The sequence below is a fragment of the Trachypithecus francoisi genome, unplaced genomic scaffold (assembly GCF_009764315.1).
Source record: "Trachypithecus francoisi isolate TF-2019V2 unplaced genomic scaffold, Tfra_2.0 Lachesis_group17, whole genome shotgun sequence".
Lineage (NCBI taxonomy): Eukaryota > Metazoa > Chordata > Mammalia > Primates > Cercopithecidae > Trachypithecus > Trachypithecus francoisi.
In genome coordinates this window covers 42008470-42025190 of record NW_022681462.1, presented here as the reverse complement: position 1 = coordinate 42025190, position 16721 = coordinate 42008470, and the positions used below count along the sequence as shown (strand labels likewise).

The window sequence follows — 16721 nt, the reverse complement described above, 5'->3', positions numbered from 1 at the left end:
CCACCCACCTCGGCCTCCCAAAGTGCTGGGATTACAGGCGTGAGCCACCACGCCCGGCCAATTAGTCTAACTGCAATATTGTTTTGTCTCAGGATATAGGGAGACAGAAGGAGAGGGACAGAGACAGGAAAGGGGTCAAATGATCAGGCAGACCACACAAAACATTTATCAATTAAGTTCCTCATCTTGTATGGGTACAGTTCATGGTGCCCCAAAACAATTCCAATAGTAACATCAAAGACCACTGATCACAGATCATCATAACAGATAAACTAATAACAAAAAGGTTTGAAATAATACAAGAATTATCAAAATATGAAACAGAGACACAAAATGAGCACATGCTGCTGGAAAACTGGGAGCAACAGACTTGCTCAACACAAAGTTGCCACAAACCTTCAATCTGTAAAAACAATATGCAGTATCTGTGAAGTACAATAAAACAAAGCACAAAACGAGGTACAATGGAACACTATTAAATATATACATAACTGAATGAGTAAACAATACTACGCATCAACACAGACAAATATAAAACAAATATAATGCTGAGCAAAATAAGTACATCAGAGGAGAATACGCAGTATCTTTTCTATATAAAAATTCAAAAACAAGGAAAACTAAATAATGCATCTTTTAGTGATACATACATAACTGTAAAAACTAGTAATATGAACAACTGATTTATCACAAAATCAGGATTCTTCTATCTCGAGGGCAAGGGAAGATGGCATGCAATCAGAAAAGAACATAATAAAAATAAGGATACTGGCAATATTCTATTTCTCAGCCAGCATACTGGGTATCTGAATATTCACTTCATTACTATTCAAATTGTATGTGTGTATTTAAATTTCATAATTTAAATTTGTAAAATGTACATTCTCTGTGTATATTTCACAAATGTTAAAAAAATACAGCTAACATATACCACATTTAATATAATGAAACTTTACCAGAACTTTAGTACTTACCAAAGGTACCCATGCTTCAATTTCAAAACTAGTTTAACTTTAAAAAAAAAAATCTACCTATACTCATTGAAGGTTTCCCATCTGTGACAGGTTTACAGTGCCAATGCATTTAATAGCAGTGAGCCATAACCCTCCAAATTAGGACCCACCTGAATGGGAAGCTTCACTGAGAATTATTAACAAAAATCTTCTGCCAAATTGTGCAGGCAGGAACATAACAAATTTAAAATATCAATCTAAAGTAACATTAAAAATATTCATAGAGGCAGTCTGAAGTCCTACTAAATGCATGGAGTGCTATTTTTTGCTTACCCGAACCACTCCTGTGTATAGCACCAGGTTTCCACTACCTTCCAAGACCAGCATGGTGTCTATTTTCTAAAAAAGAAAAAAGACAAAAAATTAATTTCCCAATCTGAGCAAATTAACAGATTTTTTGACTGAAAAACCTGATGAGGCATAATGTTCAACTTCTCAAATGTGCCTACATTACCTCCACTGGTGCTGCATCCTTTGCTGGTATGTTGGTCACTGAACCAAAGATGAGCTGGGTTTTATCATTACTCTCTTGAAACTTTACACAGCTAAATAATAAAATAAAAAAGAAACTTGATATATGCAACAACCTGTATGGGTATTAAAAGTATTATGCTGAACAGAAAAAGACAATCTCAAAAGTTTATATAACTGTATGAGCCCATTTATGCAACATTCACAAATGTCAAATTATCAACATAGAGAATTAGTGGTTGCCAGGATCGGTGGGTAATGGTGTATGTGACTATAAGGAGTTAACATAAGAGAGATAAAGATGTTTTGTATCTTGACGGTGGTGGTATTTACACACATCTACACATGTGAAAAAACTGCATAGAACCATATATACACATAAATGAGCACATGTCAAATTGATGAAATTTGAAATAAAGTGTGTAGATCATCTATTTCCTGGTTATGATAATGTATTATATAGGTATATAAGAGGTTACCTATGAGGGAAAAAGAATGCAAGGTACACAGGACTTGTTTACTATTTTGTAACTTGCTGTGATCTATCGTATTTCAAAATATGAAGGTAAATAAACGGCAAAAGATCTGAATAGATATTTTACCTAAGAAGATAAATGAATGGCTAATAACTTCATGAGATGATCAACATCAGAATGCATTAGAGAAAAGCAAATTAAAGCCACTTCACAACCACTAGAAAATAGCTACAATCAAAGAGTGTGATGATATCCAATCCTGTCAAGGATAAAGAGACATTAACCTTCGTATTCTGCTGGTGGGAATATAAAATGATACAAGCTATTTGGAAAACAGATTGGTGATTTCTTAAAAAGTTAAACATGAATTTACCATTCAACCCAACGACCCAATCCTAAGTATTTACTCAAGAAAAATAAAATCACATATGTCCACATATTTGCTCAAGATTTTTGCTCAACTGTTCATACTGTCATAATTCTCAGTAGTCAAGAGGTGGAAATAAACCAAAAGTCCATCAACTGATGAACAGATAAACAAAACATGGTAGATCTATACAATAGACTATTACATAGCAATAGGTATGAAATAATGGTACGTTACTAAATGGTGGATCCTAAAAACATCATGCTAAGTGAAAGCTAAACACAAAAAGCTACAGATACTGTGTGTACATACATTATATATATATAAATGTCCAGAAAAAACTAATCTATAAAGGCAGAAGCCTAGCATGGTTGCCTGATGCTGGAAATGCGAACAAGACTGACTGCAAACAAGCACAAGGAAATCTTTGTATGGTGATATAAATCTTGTAAAATTGGGGTTGTGGTGATGGTTGTGTAACACTGTAATTTACTAAAAATCATTTATTTGTACAGTTAAAACATGTTAATTTTATGACACGTAAATTATTTCTAAATAAAACTACTTAGCCAAAAAAAAAGGAAAGAAAAGAAAAAGAAAAAGCAGTGCTGAGTTATTTACACAGAAACAATGGGAAACACACACGCTTACCGTAACTGGAGCTGGGACTCCACTAAAAAGCACAGGAACTTTTGTCCACATAGGTCAGATGTAATAAACACTTTTGAGGCTTGTGAATTTTTCTCTCTATAGATACATTAATAAAGTAACTGTCAGCACCGGTCCAAGAATCTACCACAGTAACTACTAAAAGTCTTTGAGGCCGGGTGTGGTGGCTCACGCCTGTAACCCCAGCACTTTGGAAGTCCAAGGCGGGGGGATCATGAGGTCAGGAGATCCAGACTATACTGGCTAACACGGTGAAACCCTGTCTCTACTAAAAATACAAAATAAATTAGCAAGGCATGGTGGCGGGCGCCTGTGGTCCCAGCTACTCTGGAGGCTGAGGAAGGAGAATGGGAGAATGGTGTGAACCCACGAGGCAGGGCTTGCAGTGAGCCGAGATCACGCCACTGCACTCGAGCCTGGGCGACAGAGCAAGACTCCATCTCAAAAAAAAAAAAAAAAAAAGTCTTCGAAAATATTCTGCAAGAAATCTAAAAACTACTTAAGTCAAGCAATAATTTTGAAGACACAAACATTTCTAAGAATTAAACTTCATGATCTTTTCAGTTCTTTGATTATGTTCTAAGATCCTTTCAGTTCTTTGATTATGAGCTCATTAGACAGCTTTGTTGGGGAAATCTACAATAAATTTAACAATTACTGATGAACTTTTAAATTACATACTATGTAAGCTAGCTACCTGTAAAGTAATGCAAACTAAGCTACTACTTGTAAAGTAATGCATGCAAACTTGCATTCCTATCCTTCAAAGCGTCAGATCTTTCATAATGCTATTTCTCCTATCTACCCCTCTCTCCTTCTCATTCACATCTCTTTTTGAAATCGTATCTCTAATTCCCAAACCTTTCCTTCTAAAGTGCTACAGAAGGCCAGGTGTAGTGGCTCACACCTGTAATCCCAGCACTTTGGGAGGCCAAGGTGGGTGGATCACCTGAGGTCAGGAGTTCGAGACCAGTCTGACCAACATGGAGAAACCCCATCTCTACTAAAAATACAAAATTAGCCAGGCATGGTGGCACATGCCTGTAATCCCAGCTACTCGGGAGGCTGAGGCAGGAGAATTACTTGAACCTGGGAGGGTTGTGTTGAGCCGAGATTGTGCCATTGCGCTCCAGCCTGGGCAACAAGAGTGAAACTCCGTCTCAAAAAATAAATAAATAAAGTGCTACAGAAGACCCATAAATCTAAAAAATAAGAATCTATAATATATCCAACTTACAAATAAGTTTGAAGAAAAACGAGTTTTAATTGTAAGATACTTTTATTTTATATATGAGAAACAAACCAGAGACTACTTCAACATTGTATCCACATCTTTACTTTCTTCAGACTACCTATCCCCCATTCTACTCTCTCTTAAGAGTATACATTTGTCTTATATTTCAGATAAAACGAGGCTCTAAGCTTTGAGCTCAACCTCCTGCCTTACGTATCTTATCAACCTTCACTTCTTTATCCCAAGGCTAATCTCACCACTTGTGCACCTTTCTGGTTACTTGTTCCATCAATCATTTCCTCTCATCTGCATTTTCAGTGCTTTCCCTTGAGTATAGTCTATATAGCCTACTATTTCACATTAAAAGTCTTAAAATATAAAATGGACTCAACATTAGAGTATATAAAAGACCTTGTCAATCTGACTGGATATAAAACTTGTATTGTGGTTAAGTAAGAAAATATTGGGGGTCAGGGTCACAGTGGCTCACACCTGTAATCCCATTACTTTGGGAGGCAGAGGCAAGCAGATTGCTTGAGCCCAGGAGTTTGAGACCAGCCTGGGCATCACGGCAAAATCCCTTCTCTACAAAAATTACAAAAAATTAGTTTGGCATGGTGGTGTGTGCCTATAGTCTCAGCTACCTGGGAGGCTGAGGTGGGGGAATCACCTGAGCCCAGAAGGCCAAGGCTGCAGTGAGCTATGATTGAGTCACTGCACTCCAGCCTGAGCGACAGAGTGAGACCTTGTCTCAAAAAAAGAGAAAAAGAAAATACTGGGGCAAGATGTCATGAAAACTAATTCTATTACAGTTCAGCAAAAACAAAACTCTCCTTGACCGAGACGCCCTCTAATTTTGTATCTTCAATCCCACTCAAAGGCAAACTCCTTACAACAGTCTGTATGCCTATGTTCATTTTCTCAGTCCCCATTTACTTTTTCTACCCCACTTTCCCCCGCCATCCTCCCAGCTTAAAATGCTCTGGCCAAGGTCACCAAGGAACCCACTGCCACCCAGGCACCTCCTCTCTGGGCTCAACTCTCAGGGCCACACTTCACCAGTACCTGGCAGTACTGGCATCTCTGTATTCTTGAAATGCTCTCTCTTTTATGTGTTCTGTGTTTCCTGCTCCTTCTCCCATCTGATCTCTTCTGCTTTGTCTCTCTGTGCCAGTTTTGTCTCTTTCCATTCCCCAAATCTTAAGTTTCCAGGACTTCAGTTCCTAGCCCTCTTCTAATTCTACACCACTGGATTTTAACTATTTGGAGGCCACAAATCCCTTTGAGAATCTAAGGAATGTTAAAACCCTCTCCTTGGGAAAAGGTCTATATACTACACATACACACAATTATTGAATACAATAATTCTTCAATTCTAGTCCAATTCTCTTACCTCAATCACCACTTATAAGCTGACAATTCCACATTTATTGTTCTGCTCTTTCTCAAACTTCCAACACACTTATAAAGTGCCTTCTTACCGCTGTCATCAAATAGACCAGAGGCCTAAAGGACAATCAGTAATCTCTCAAGCCTCCTTTTTTTTCTTTTTCTCCCCAGACAGTCTCACTCTGTCGCCCGAGCTGGAGTGCAGTGGTATGATCTTGGCTCACTGCAACCTCCAACTCCCAGGTTCAAATGATTCTCTCACCTCAGACTCCAGAGTGGCTGGGACTACAGATGCACGTCATCACACCTAATTTTTGTATTTGTAGTAGACATGTGGTTTCACCACGTTGGCTAGCTTGGTCTTGAACTCCTGAGCTCAAGTGATCCATCCGCCTCAGCCTCCCAGAGTAAGTGATTATAGGTGTGGGCCACCGCGCCTAGGAAGCCTCCTCTTCATTAGCCTTTTCCCTCCCTCTGCACAAACCAGAGTGGGAATACTTATAATTCCCTAAACACACCACACAGTCACCAGAACTTTTGTTCTGATCTCAGCTGCCATCTGTGGCCTTTCCCAACTTACCTGCCTAGAAATATCTATTCATCTTTCAAAGCCCTACCAGCAAAAGTAGTCCCTCTGGTGTCACCATCCTTCAGCCTCTTTTGAGGACAGGGACAGTGAGTTATTAGATTGTTAACTAGCATATACACTGGCATATAAATTAACACATAAATTATTAAAGAGAATATAAAAGAAGAAAGGTCACCTAGAACAGAGATCTAAGCTATGTTTCCCAAAAAGTAAAGCTGGCACTCAACTAATATGAACATAAAACTTAGGAAACATGCTAGCCGGGCGCGGTGGCTCAAGCCTGTAATCCCAGCACTTTGGGAGGCCGAGACGGGCGGATCACGAGGTCAGGAGATCGAGACCATCCTGGCTAATACGGTGAAACCCCGTCTCTACTAAAAAACACAAAAAACTAGCCGGGCGAGGTGGCGGGCGCCTGTAGCCCCAGCTACTCGGGAGGCTGAGGCAGGAGAATGGCGGGAACCCAGGAGGCGGAGCTTGCAGTGAGCTGAGATCCGGCCACTGCACTCCAGCCTGGGCGACAGAGCGAGACTCCGTCTCAAAAAAAAAAAAAAAAAAAAAAAAGGAAACATGCTAAAAAACCCACATTTCCTCATTGATAGAAATTGTTTCTCCCTAGAACAAAAAACACCTGACATCTAATAGATTATTACTATAAAGGAATAAATAACAGATGACAAGATAATATTTTTATGATGACTATTTTTTTTTTGAGATAGCGTCTCACTCTGTCACCCAGGCACGATCTCAGCTCACTGCAACCTCCACCTCCTTGGTTCAAGCAATTCTGTCTCAGCCACCTGAGTAGCTGGGATTACGAGTGTGCACCAATACATACTCTATTTTTAGTAGAGACAGGGTTTCACAATGTTGGCCAGGCTGGCCTCGAACTCCTAGGCTCAAGTGATCCACCTGCTTCAGCCTCCCAAATTGCTAGGATTACAGGCAAGAGGCACTGCGTCCAGCCTATGATCACTTTAATATCATTAATATCCTCTATTGAAACTGAGGTGGCCTTAATACATATCTCTACATATTTTTACATATATTAATAACTGATCACGGCCGGGCGCGGTGGCTCACGCCTGTAATCCCAGCACTTTGGGAGGCCAAGGCGGGCGGATCATGAGTTCAGGAGATCGAGACCATCCCAGCTAACATGGTGAAACTCCGTCTCTACTAAAAATACAAAAAAAGAAAAAAAATTAGCCGGGTATGGTGGTGGCACCTGCAGTCCCAGCTACTCCAGAGGCTTAAGCGGGAGAATGGCGTGAACCTGAGAGGCGGGGTTGGCAGTGAGCCTAGATTGCCCCACTGGACTCCAGCATGGGTGACAGAGCAAGACTCCTTCTCAAAAAAAAAAAAAAACAACTGATCATACTAAAAGGAAACTTTAAATAAAATGCCATATATTTCCTAAGACTTTTAGCAACATTTTTCTTTGAAAACAATAATATATACAACGAACCTTATATTAGTCATCGTTTCTGTCCACAAATGGTCAATACACAGTTCAGGAACAATTGGCTCAGTTTCTGGTGCAAGAAAGGAGCCATTAGAATTACTGTTTGGAGAATGAGAAATACTGTGTCTCTTTGGAGACTGATTATGGCTTGAAATGTTGAACCTTTGCACCCCTGAAAAAGAGTGCACTCCTAAGGCAGGAGAATGAGCACGACTGCAAAATAAACAAAGGAGCGAGGACATCACAGTTAGCAGGGCAGGCTTATATGACACACACTCCAATGACACTTCCCAAAATGCCACAGACAGAAGAGCATTCATGGCATAATCCAGGTCAGAAATTAAAATTTTTCAAAAAGGAGTAGCTATTTAAATGGTTTATGTCAAGGTGCTTTACTCTATTACAAAGATTTAGAATTCTTATTAGAAGAACTCATCTTTTAAAACTAAAACTTGAAGATCATCTTCTTTTTCAGAAAATGAACTGATTATTCAAAAAGCTCTAAACTGTGTCCCTGTATAGTCAGACATATATATATCAACAAAACAATGTCCCTGTAGCACGAGATATAGATAGCTGGTGATTTAAATATATATCTATATAGAGAGATAGATACATTTAGGTACCAAATAACAAAGAAAAAAATAAAAGGAAAAACTAACATAAATTAAGGCAAAAGTAAAATAGTGCCACAATATTTTGGGAATTAATATTCATCAAACTGTTGCCCACACAGTGGTAGAAATGAGGCAACTAATCTTAGGACGAGCAGAGGCAGCTTCAAAATATGACTCAGGAAAGACACATTCGAAAGAATGCGGCACGGTCAACTCAGCTATCTTAGTAAAAGTGGCTAAGGGCTGGGTGCGGTGGCTCACGCCTGTAATCTCAGCACTTTGGGAGGCCGAGGTGGGTGGATCACAAACTCAGGAGATCGAGACCATCCTGGCTAACACACTGAAATCCCGTCTCCACTAAAAATACAAAAAACAAATAAGCCAGGCATGGTGGCCGGCGCCTGCAGTCCCAGCTGGAGGCTGAGGCAGAATGGCGTGAAGCCGGCAGGCGGGGCTTGCAGTGAGCCAAGATCGCGCCACTGCACTCTAGCCTGGGTGACAGAGCGAGACTCTATCTCGAAAGAAAAAAAATAAAAGTGGCTCAATTGGGATAATGGCTATTTCCCCTAAAAAATATCTCCCCTAAATATATTTCCCCTAAAAAAAGCTGTCAACAGAAATTCTAAATCCTTCAAAACAAAAGAGAAAGCTTAAAAAGAAAAACCAGGAAACCCTTCTACCTTAGAGCTGCCATGTTGGAAATAGAAGGTGAACGAGAATGCAGACTGGGTGATGAGGTTGAGCGACTCTGACTGTGAATGGAGGAGTAATTCTGGAAAGGTGAAGTCACAGGGGAATCTCCTTTGGAGAGGCTTCTGAGATGTGCTGTGAGGGAGCTGCTAGTGGCCACATTCTGTGGGGTTCCCCCCTGTTCAGAGAACTTTAAAACAACATTCTCTTCCTTAAGTCAAAATAAAGAGAAAGAGGAAAAAAAGACAATAATTAGAATAAAATAGCAATTTCCTTGTAAGAATGCAAGCTGAAGTCAGTTACTAAAAACACAGTATTTCTTCTTTCCTAAGAAGCTCAATCTGTTTCTCAAATGAGGCCAGGTGCGGTGGCTTACATCTATAATCCCAGCACTTTGGGAGGGTGAGGCAAGAGGATAGCTTGAGCTAAAGAGTTCAAGACCAGCCTGGGCAACATAGCAAGATGCTATTTCTACAAAAAATTAAAAATTAGCTGGGAGTGGTGGTACACACTTGTAGTCCTAGCTACTCAGAAGGCTGAGGCAGGAGGATCACTTGAGCCCAGGAGTTCAAGGCTGCAGTGAACTATAATTGTGCCATTATACTTCAGCCTGGGTGACAGAGTGAGGCCCCATCTCTAAAGATGATGATGTGATGATGATGATGATGATGATGACAGAGTGAGGCCCCATCTCTAAAGATGATGATGTGATGATGATGATGATGATGATAATAATAAAACAACTTTTCACAAGTGATTTTTCCAAAAAAAAAACAAGTGAGGGTATGAAGTATTAACTATTCTTTCATATATATATATATATATTTTTTTTTTTTTTTTTTTTTTTTTTTTTTGAGGTGGAGTCTCATTCTCTCACCCAGGTTGGAGTGCAGTGGCACGATCTTGGCTCACTGCAACCTCCACCTCCCAGGTTCAAGTGATTCTCCTGCCTCAGCCTCCCGAGTAGATGGGATTACAGGAGCCACCACACCTGGTTAATTTTTTATATTTTTGGTAGAGATGGGGTTTCACTATGTTGGCCACGGTGGTCTTGAACTCCTGACCTCAAGTGATCCGCCCACCTTGGCCTCCCAAAGTGCTGGCACTACAGGTGTGAGCCAATACACCCGGGCCTACCCCCTCCTATTAAGGAGATGTAACTTGCCTTTCTCCTTACCTCTGATTTGACTCTCCGGAGAGTCCACACAGAATGCACATTTTGAACAGCATCGTAAGTCATTACAATAGAGGGGTCAGTATTGAGGAAAACAATTTTCATTGCATGATCTACAACATATTGCACCCGTGATGAACCAAAAATACCTTTAAAAAATAGAAAAATCAGGTATAGAACAATGGGCTTTACAAGACTGATATTGATGAACGGAGCTCTTAAAATTGTTAAAGAACAACCAAGCCAAAGAGAGCACAAAATCTATTAATATCCTAAATAATTAACTCTGAATTTTTAATAAATTTACTTTAGGCATCAACTTCCTTAAAACACATTAAAGATGAGAGCATTACAAGTTTCAGCTTCACATACATGCTGTTAAATGTTAAGACTTGTGCTGACTCTCACCATTAAACTAATCAGCCACAGGTAAAAGGTCGATGACTTCTTCAACAACTTACTTATTTATAAATTGCATTCAACTATTCTGCCAAGTTTGACTTCCTTATTGGTTCTGTTCTTCTGTATAAAAGCTGTACTCTATAATTACTATTCAGACAGTGCTGTACAGTAGTACACTGTTGTTTCTGCTTTACTAGTTACACATGCAAAACAAGGTTTTTCCCAGTGAGTTCAGCTTTTAATCTAAAGTACCATGGACCGGTCTCCATATCCTCATTTAACAGGAAATGTTTCCCACTCAGTTAAAATATTGAAAAATTTAAAAATTTGATTTTATAATCATAATAAATACTTTATAAATAAAAATCATGCCACCATATCAAAATATCTACTATTAATACATCAGAGAATTTTTGGTTTTCTTCATACATATATACATACTTTATACATTTTTACAAAATTATAATCACACTGTGTTAAAGTTTGGTATCCTACTTGACATTACAAATAAGCAACTTCTAGTTAACTAAATGTTATTCAAAAATATGATCAATAATGGCTGCACGCCTCTCTCCAGTCCATGCCTCCAAGATGACAAAGAAAAGAAGGAACAATAATTGTGCCAAAAAGGGGCACAGCCACGTGCAGTCTATTCGTTGCACAAACTGTACCCAACGCATGCCTAAGGACAAGGCCATTAAGAAATTCATCATTCGAGGCTGGGCACGGTGGCTCACGCCTGCAATCCGAGCACTTTGGGAGGCCGAGGCAGGCAGATCACGAGGTCAGGAGATCAAGACCATCCTGGCTAACATGGTGAAACCCCATCTCTACTAAAAAAATACAAAAAATTAGCCGGGCATGGTGGCGGGTGCCTGTATTCCCAGCTACTCAGGAGGCTGAGGCAGGAGAATGGCGTGAACCTGGTAGGTGGAGCTTGCAGTGAGCCGAGATTGCGCCACTGCACTCCAGCCTGGGCAACAGAGCGACACTCTGTCTCAAAAAAAAAAAAAAGAAATTCATCATTCGAAACGTAGTGCAGGCTGCAGTAGTCAAGGACATTTCTGAAGCAAGTGTCTTCAATACCTCTGTGCTTCCCAAGCTGTATGTGAAGCTAAATTACTGTGTGAGATGTCCAATTCACAGAAAAGTAGTCAAGAATCCATCTCGTAAAGCCCACAAGGACCAAACACGCCCACCCCGATTTAGATCTTTCGGTGCTGCCCCAAAACCCCCACCAAAGCCCATGTAAGGAGCTGAGTCCTTAAAGATTGAAGACAAGGCCAGGCGCTGCAGCTCATGCCTATAATCCTAGCACTTTCGGGGGCCGAGGTGGTTGGATTGCCTGAGCTCAGGAGTTCGAGACCAGCCTGGGCAACATGGTGAAACCCTGTCTCTACTAAAACACAAAAAATTAGCCAGGCGTGATGGCATGTGCCTAATCCCAGCTACTAGGGAGGCTGAGACAGGAGAATTGCTTGAACCTGGGAGGCGGAGGCTACAGTGAGCTGAGATCGCGCCACTGCACTCCAGCCTAGGTGACAGAGCAAGACTCCATCTCAAAAAAAAAAAAAGGAAAAAAAAAAAGACTGAAGACAGACTATTCTCCAGAGAAAAAAGTAAAATGGAAATTGTACTTAAAAAAAAAAAAAAAAAAAAAGGCTGCATGCCATTTAATCCCAGGCCCTAGTATGTTTATTCAGGTTGTCTGCAATTAGTAATACTATAAAATTTGAACTTTTTCTGTAAAAGATCAAAGACTAAATAGTTTAGTTTGCTATCCACGTATTGACTCTATCACATAATCTTTGTTATTTTCTACAACCCTTTAAAAGGTAAAAAGCGTTCTTATGTTGGGTGTGGTGGCTCACGACGTAATCCCAGCACACTGGGAGGCCGAGGCGGGTGGATGACCTGAGGTCAGGAGTTCAAGACCAGCCTGACCAACATGGTGAAACTACGTCTCTACTAAAAATACAAAATTAGCTGAGTGTGGTGGCACATGCCTGTAATCCCAGCTATTTGGGAGGCTGAGGCAAGAGAATCGCTTGAACCCAGGAGGCGGAGGTTGCAGTGAGCCAAGATCGTGCCATTGTATTCTGGCCTGGGCGACAAGAGCAAAACTCCATCTCAAAAAAACCATTCTTAGTTCACAAGCTTTACAAAAACATGCTGCAGGCCAGATTTAGCCCATGGCCTGCAGTTTGCCCAGATATAATATAGAAGATAAAAAGCAGCTGGTTAGTCACAGTGGCTCACGCCTGTAATTCCAGCACTTTGGGAGGCCGAGGCAGGTGGATCACCTGAAGTCAGGAGTTCGAGACCAGTCTGGCTAACATGATGAAACCCCGTCTCTACCAAAAATATAAAAAATTAGCCTGGCGTGGTGGCATGTGCCTGTAATCCCACCTACTCGGGAGGATGAGGCAGGATAACCACTTGAACCCGGGAGGCAGGGGTTACAATGAGCTGAGATCGCGCCACTGTACTCCAGCCTGGGTGACAGAGCAAGATTCCGTCTCGGGGGATAAAAAAAAAAAAAAGATAAAAAGCCCCAGTGAAATTTCAGAGTATGTACTTAGAATAAAGTCCTAAAATAAAAATGTCAAAGAATATAATTTTTTTCAGCCTTCAAGTCCTCATTGTCCTACGTTTGGCAAAACTTAAAAATTTAGAGATAAGCATGTAGAAATATTTGTAGGAGGCTGAGGCAGGCGGTTCACTTGAGGCCAGGAGTTCAAGACCAGACTGGCCAACATGGCAAAAGCATGTCTCTACTAAAAATATAAAAATTAGCCAGCATGGTGGCACATGACTACAGACAGCTACTTGGATGAGGCACGAGAATCACTTGAACCCGGGAGGCAGAGGTTGCAGTGAGCCAAGATTGCACCACTGCACTCTAGGCTGGCAACAGAGCGAGACTCCGTCTCAAAAAAAAAAAAAAAAAAAAAAATTACACAGCATACGTGTAAGGCTCTATTTTTTTTTTCCTCAGAAAAAAACCTGAGCCAGGCGCAGTCGCTCACACCTGTAATCCCAACACTTTGGGATGCCGAGACGGGTGGATCGTTTGAGCCTAGGTGGTTGAGACCCACCTGGGCAACATGGGGAAACCTCATCTCTACCAAACAATACAAAAGAATTAGGTGAGATGAAGCGCACCTGCAGTCCCAGCTACTTGGGAAGCTGACATGGGAGGATCTCTTGAACCTGGGAGGCAGAGGTTGCAAGTGAGCCAAGATCGCACCATTGCACTCCAGCCTGGGCCACAGAGCAAGACCCCTCTCAAAAAAAAAAAAAAAAAAAAAAAAAAACAACAACAACAAAAAACTTTACTTCATCCAAGTATCATTTATTTACTTATTAATTATTAAAGAACAAAGTGATCTACAGGTAGGTTAATAAATATATCAGTATTCCTCATTGATTTACATGCCTTATTTTTACTCAAAATAACTGTTGAGCAGTTAATACCATGATACTCAAGAAATTCAAAATAGAAGTTACTTTTGTAAAATGTTTACATTGTATTATTTTTATAAGTCAGTTTTCATATAAGCGCCTTTATAATCTCCCTCACCAAAGACAAAAAAAAGAGCTTATCTAAAAGAATATAAAAATACACTTACTTCCAGATTTACAAACAAGTGGAGTTATTTCATCTAGTGGGTGCAGCATGCTGAACATAGTGGGTAAAGGTTCTCTAGCAATAAACAAATAATCAATTAATTACCAATACAATATGAATATGTCTGTGCACAAATTTTGCACTTCTCTTGCAAAGAAGTGTCTTCTCCAGATTACACAAGCAACTAGAAATCTACTATCTCAAAAGGCAATCTTCTAAACTTTGTACATACTATTTTTCACATTCGCTTCTATTTCACTCCTAGAAATCTCTCCCCTTAGAATAATTCTATCAATGCACGAACAGAGGGAAATCAATATAGCCCAGGGAATTTCTGCAAACAGCAGTCATCACAGTACAGAACAAATGGAGTAATGTGCATAAAGCAGTCTTTTTTAATTCCTCTCTTACTGGCAGTGTTTCTTTGGCAGCTAAGAAAGAAATTTATTCTCCCATACCTGCTGATAAAGGAGTGCATTTTTTAAAAAAGGAAGAAAAAAACTACTTCAAGTAAATTAGAAGTCTGCTTTTTTTTTTTTTTTTTTTGAGACAGAGTCTCACTCTGTTGCCCAGGCTAGAGTGCAGGGGCATGATATCGGCTCACTGCAACCTCCACCTCCCAGGTTCAAGCGATTCTCTTGTCTCAGCCTCCCAAGTAGCTGGGATTACAGGCACATACCACCACGCCCAGCTAGCTTTTTGGATTTTTAGTAGAGACGGGGTTTCACCATGTTGGCCAGGCTGGTCTTGAACTCCTGACCTCAGGTGATCCACCTGCCTCGGCCTCCCAAAGTGCTAGGATTACAGGTGTGAGCCACCGCACCTGGCCAAAAGCCTACACCTTTTAAGGAATGATATTTTTTAGAGTGAAGAGAGGCTTTCTTTCAAAGCAGAAAGAGATTAAAATCTATAAGCAATTTATTTAAGACTTAGCAAGTGTCTACCTCTTGCACCACAACATGACAGGTGCTGTATGTTGCTGCCCTTCGGTGTGCTCACAATTCATAGGACAAGATAAACACACTGCTAATAAACATCTACCATTCATTGCATACTTAATACCTACTAGGCCCTGTGTCAAAGCTTATATACATTTAGCTAGTTTAACTTTGCATAAGTCCTAAGAGGTAAATGATAATATTCCTGTAATACATAAGGAAACTATAGCGAAGAAAGTACTAATGATCTGCTCAAAGCAGCACAATGAGAAAATGGCAGAGCTAAGAATTGAATCTTGTTATTTACTTTTTTTTTTTTTTTTGAGATGGAGTTTCGCTCATCGCCCAGCTGGAGTGCAGTGGTGCAATCTTGGTTCACTGCAAACTCCGTCTCCCAGGTTCAAGCAATTCTCCTGCCTCAGCCTCCCAAGTAACTGGGATTACAGGTGCCCGCCACCACGCCTGGCTAATTTTTTTGTATTTTTAGTAGAGACAGGATTTCACCATGTTGGGCAGGCTGGTCTCGAACTCCTGAACTCAGGTGATCCACCCGCCTCAGCCTCCCAAAGTGGTGGAATTACAGGTGTGTGCCATCGCACCTGGCCAAATCTTTTTTTAAGCCATTTATTTGCATGTTCAATTTTACCACTTGGATTTGAAAAAAGGCTAATTAAGTGCCAAGTGCGTAGAGCTCATGAGTGTACATACAGGTTGAGTATCCCTTATCTAAAATACTTGGGACCAGAAGTGTTTTGGATTATTTGCCTTACATTAACAGTTGAGCAACCCTAATTATTTTGGGGGTACAAGTGGCTTTTGGTGACACAGAATTATATAGTGGTGGATTCTGATATTTTAGTGCACCCGTCACCTGAGTAGTGTATGTTGTACGCAATATGTAGTTTTTTTATCCGACACCTTCTTCCCACCCTCCTCCTTCTGAGTCTCCAAAGTCCATTATAACACTCTGCATACAGCCTTTGCATACTCCTTGCTTAGCTCTCACTTCTAAGTGAGAACGTGCAGTTATCTGGTTTTCCATTCCTGGGTTACTTCACTTAGAATCATGGCCTCCAATTCCACCAACTTGCTGCAAAAGACATTTGTTCATTTCCTCATTATGGCTGATTAGTATTCCATGATGTATATATACATTTTCTTTATTCACTCATTGGTCGATGGGCACTTAGGCTGGTTCCCTATCTTTGCAATTGTGAACTGTGTTGCAATAAACATACATGTGTATGTGTCTTTTTCATATAATGACTTTTTTTTCCCTTTGGGTAGATACCCAGTAACGGAACTGCTAGACTGAATGGTAGATCTACTTTTAGTTCTTTAAGGAATCTCCATACTGTTTTCCACAGATGTCATATTGATTACATTCCCACCAGCCGTGTATAAGCATTCCCCTTCCACCACATCCATGCCAACATCTATTGTTTTCTGACTCTTTAATAATGGCCATTCCTGAAAGAGTAAGGTGATATCTCACTGTGGTTTTAATTTGCATTTCTCTAATGATTACTGATGCTGAGCAGTTTCATGTTTGCTGGCCATTTGCATATCTTCTTTTGAGAACTGTCTACTCACGTC

The 16721-nt window shown here is 40.3% G+C and overlaps 1 protein-coding gene across 4 annotated transcripts in view; it reads right to left on the bottom strand.

Moving 5' to 3' along the window:
• ANAPC1 (anaphase promoting complex subunit 1) overlaps positions 1–16721 on the bottom strand; it is a 121979-nt gene that overhangs the window by 90215 nt on the left and 15043 nt on the right. For all 4 annotated transcript variants that reach the window (XM_033175457.1, XM_033175459.1, XM_033175458.1 and 1 more), the window contains 7 exons: positions 14189–14262; positions 10158–10303; positions 8971–9191; positions 7677–7886; positions 2979–3074; positions 1468–1558; positions 1287–1352 (listed from right to left, as the gene is read on the bottom strand). In XM_033175457.1, coding sequence (XP_033031348.1) covers positions 1287–1352; positions 1468–1558; positions 2979–3074; positions 7677–7886; positions 8971–9191; positions 10158–10303; positions 14189–14262 — 904 coding nt within the window. The remainder of the gene's footprint in view (positions 1–1286; positions 1353–1467; positions 1559–2978; positions 3075–7676; positions 7887–8970; positions 9192–10157; positions 10304–14188; positions 14263–16721) is intronic.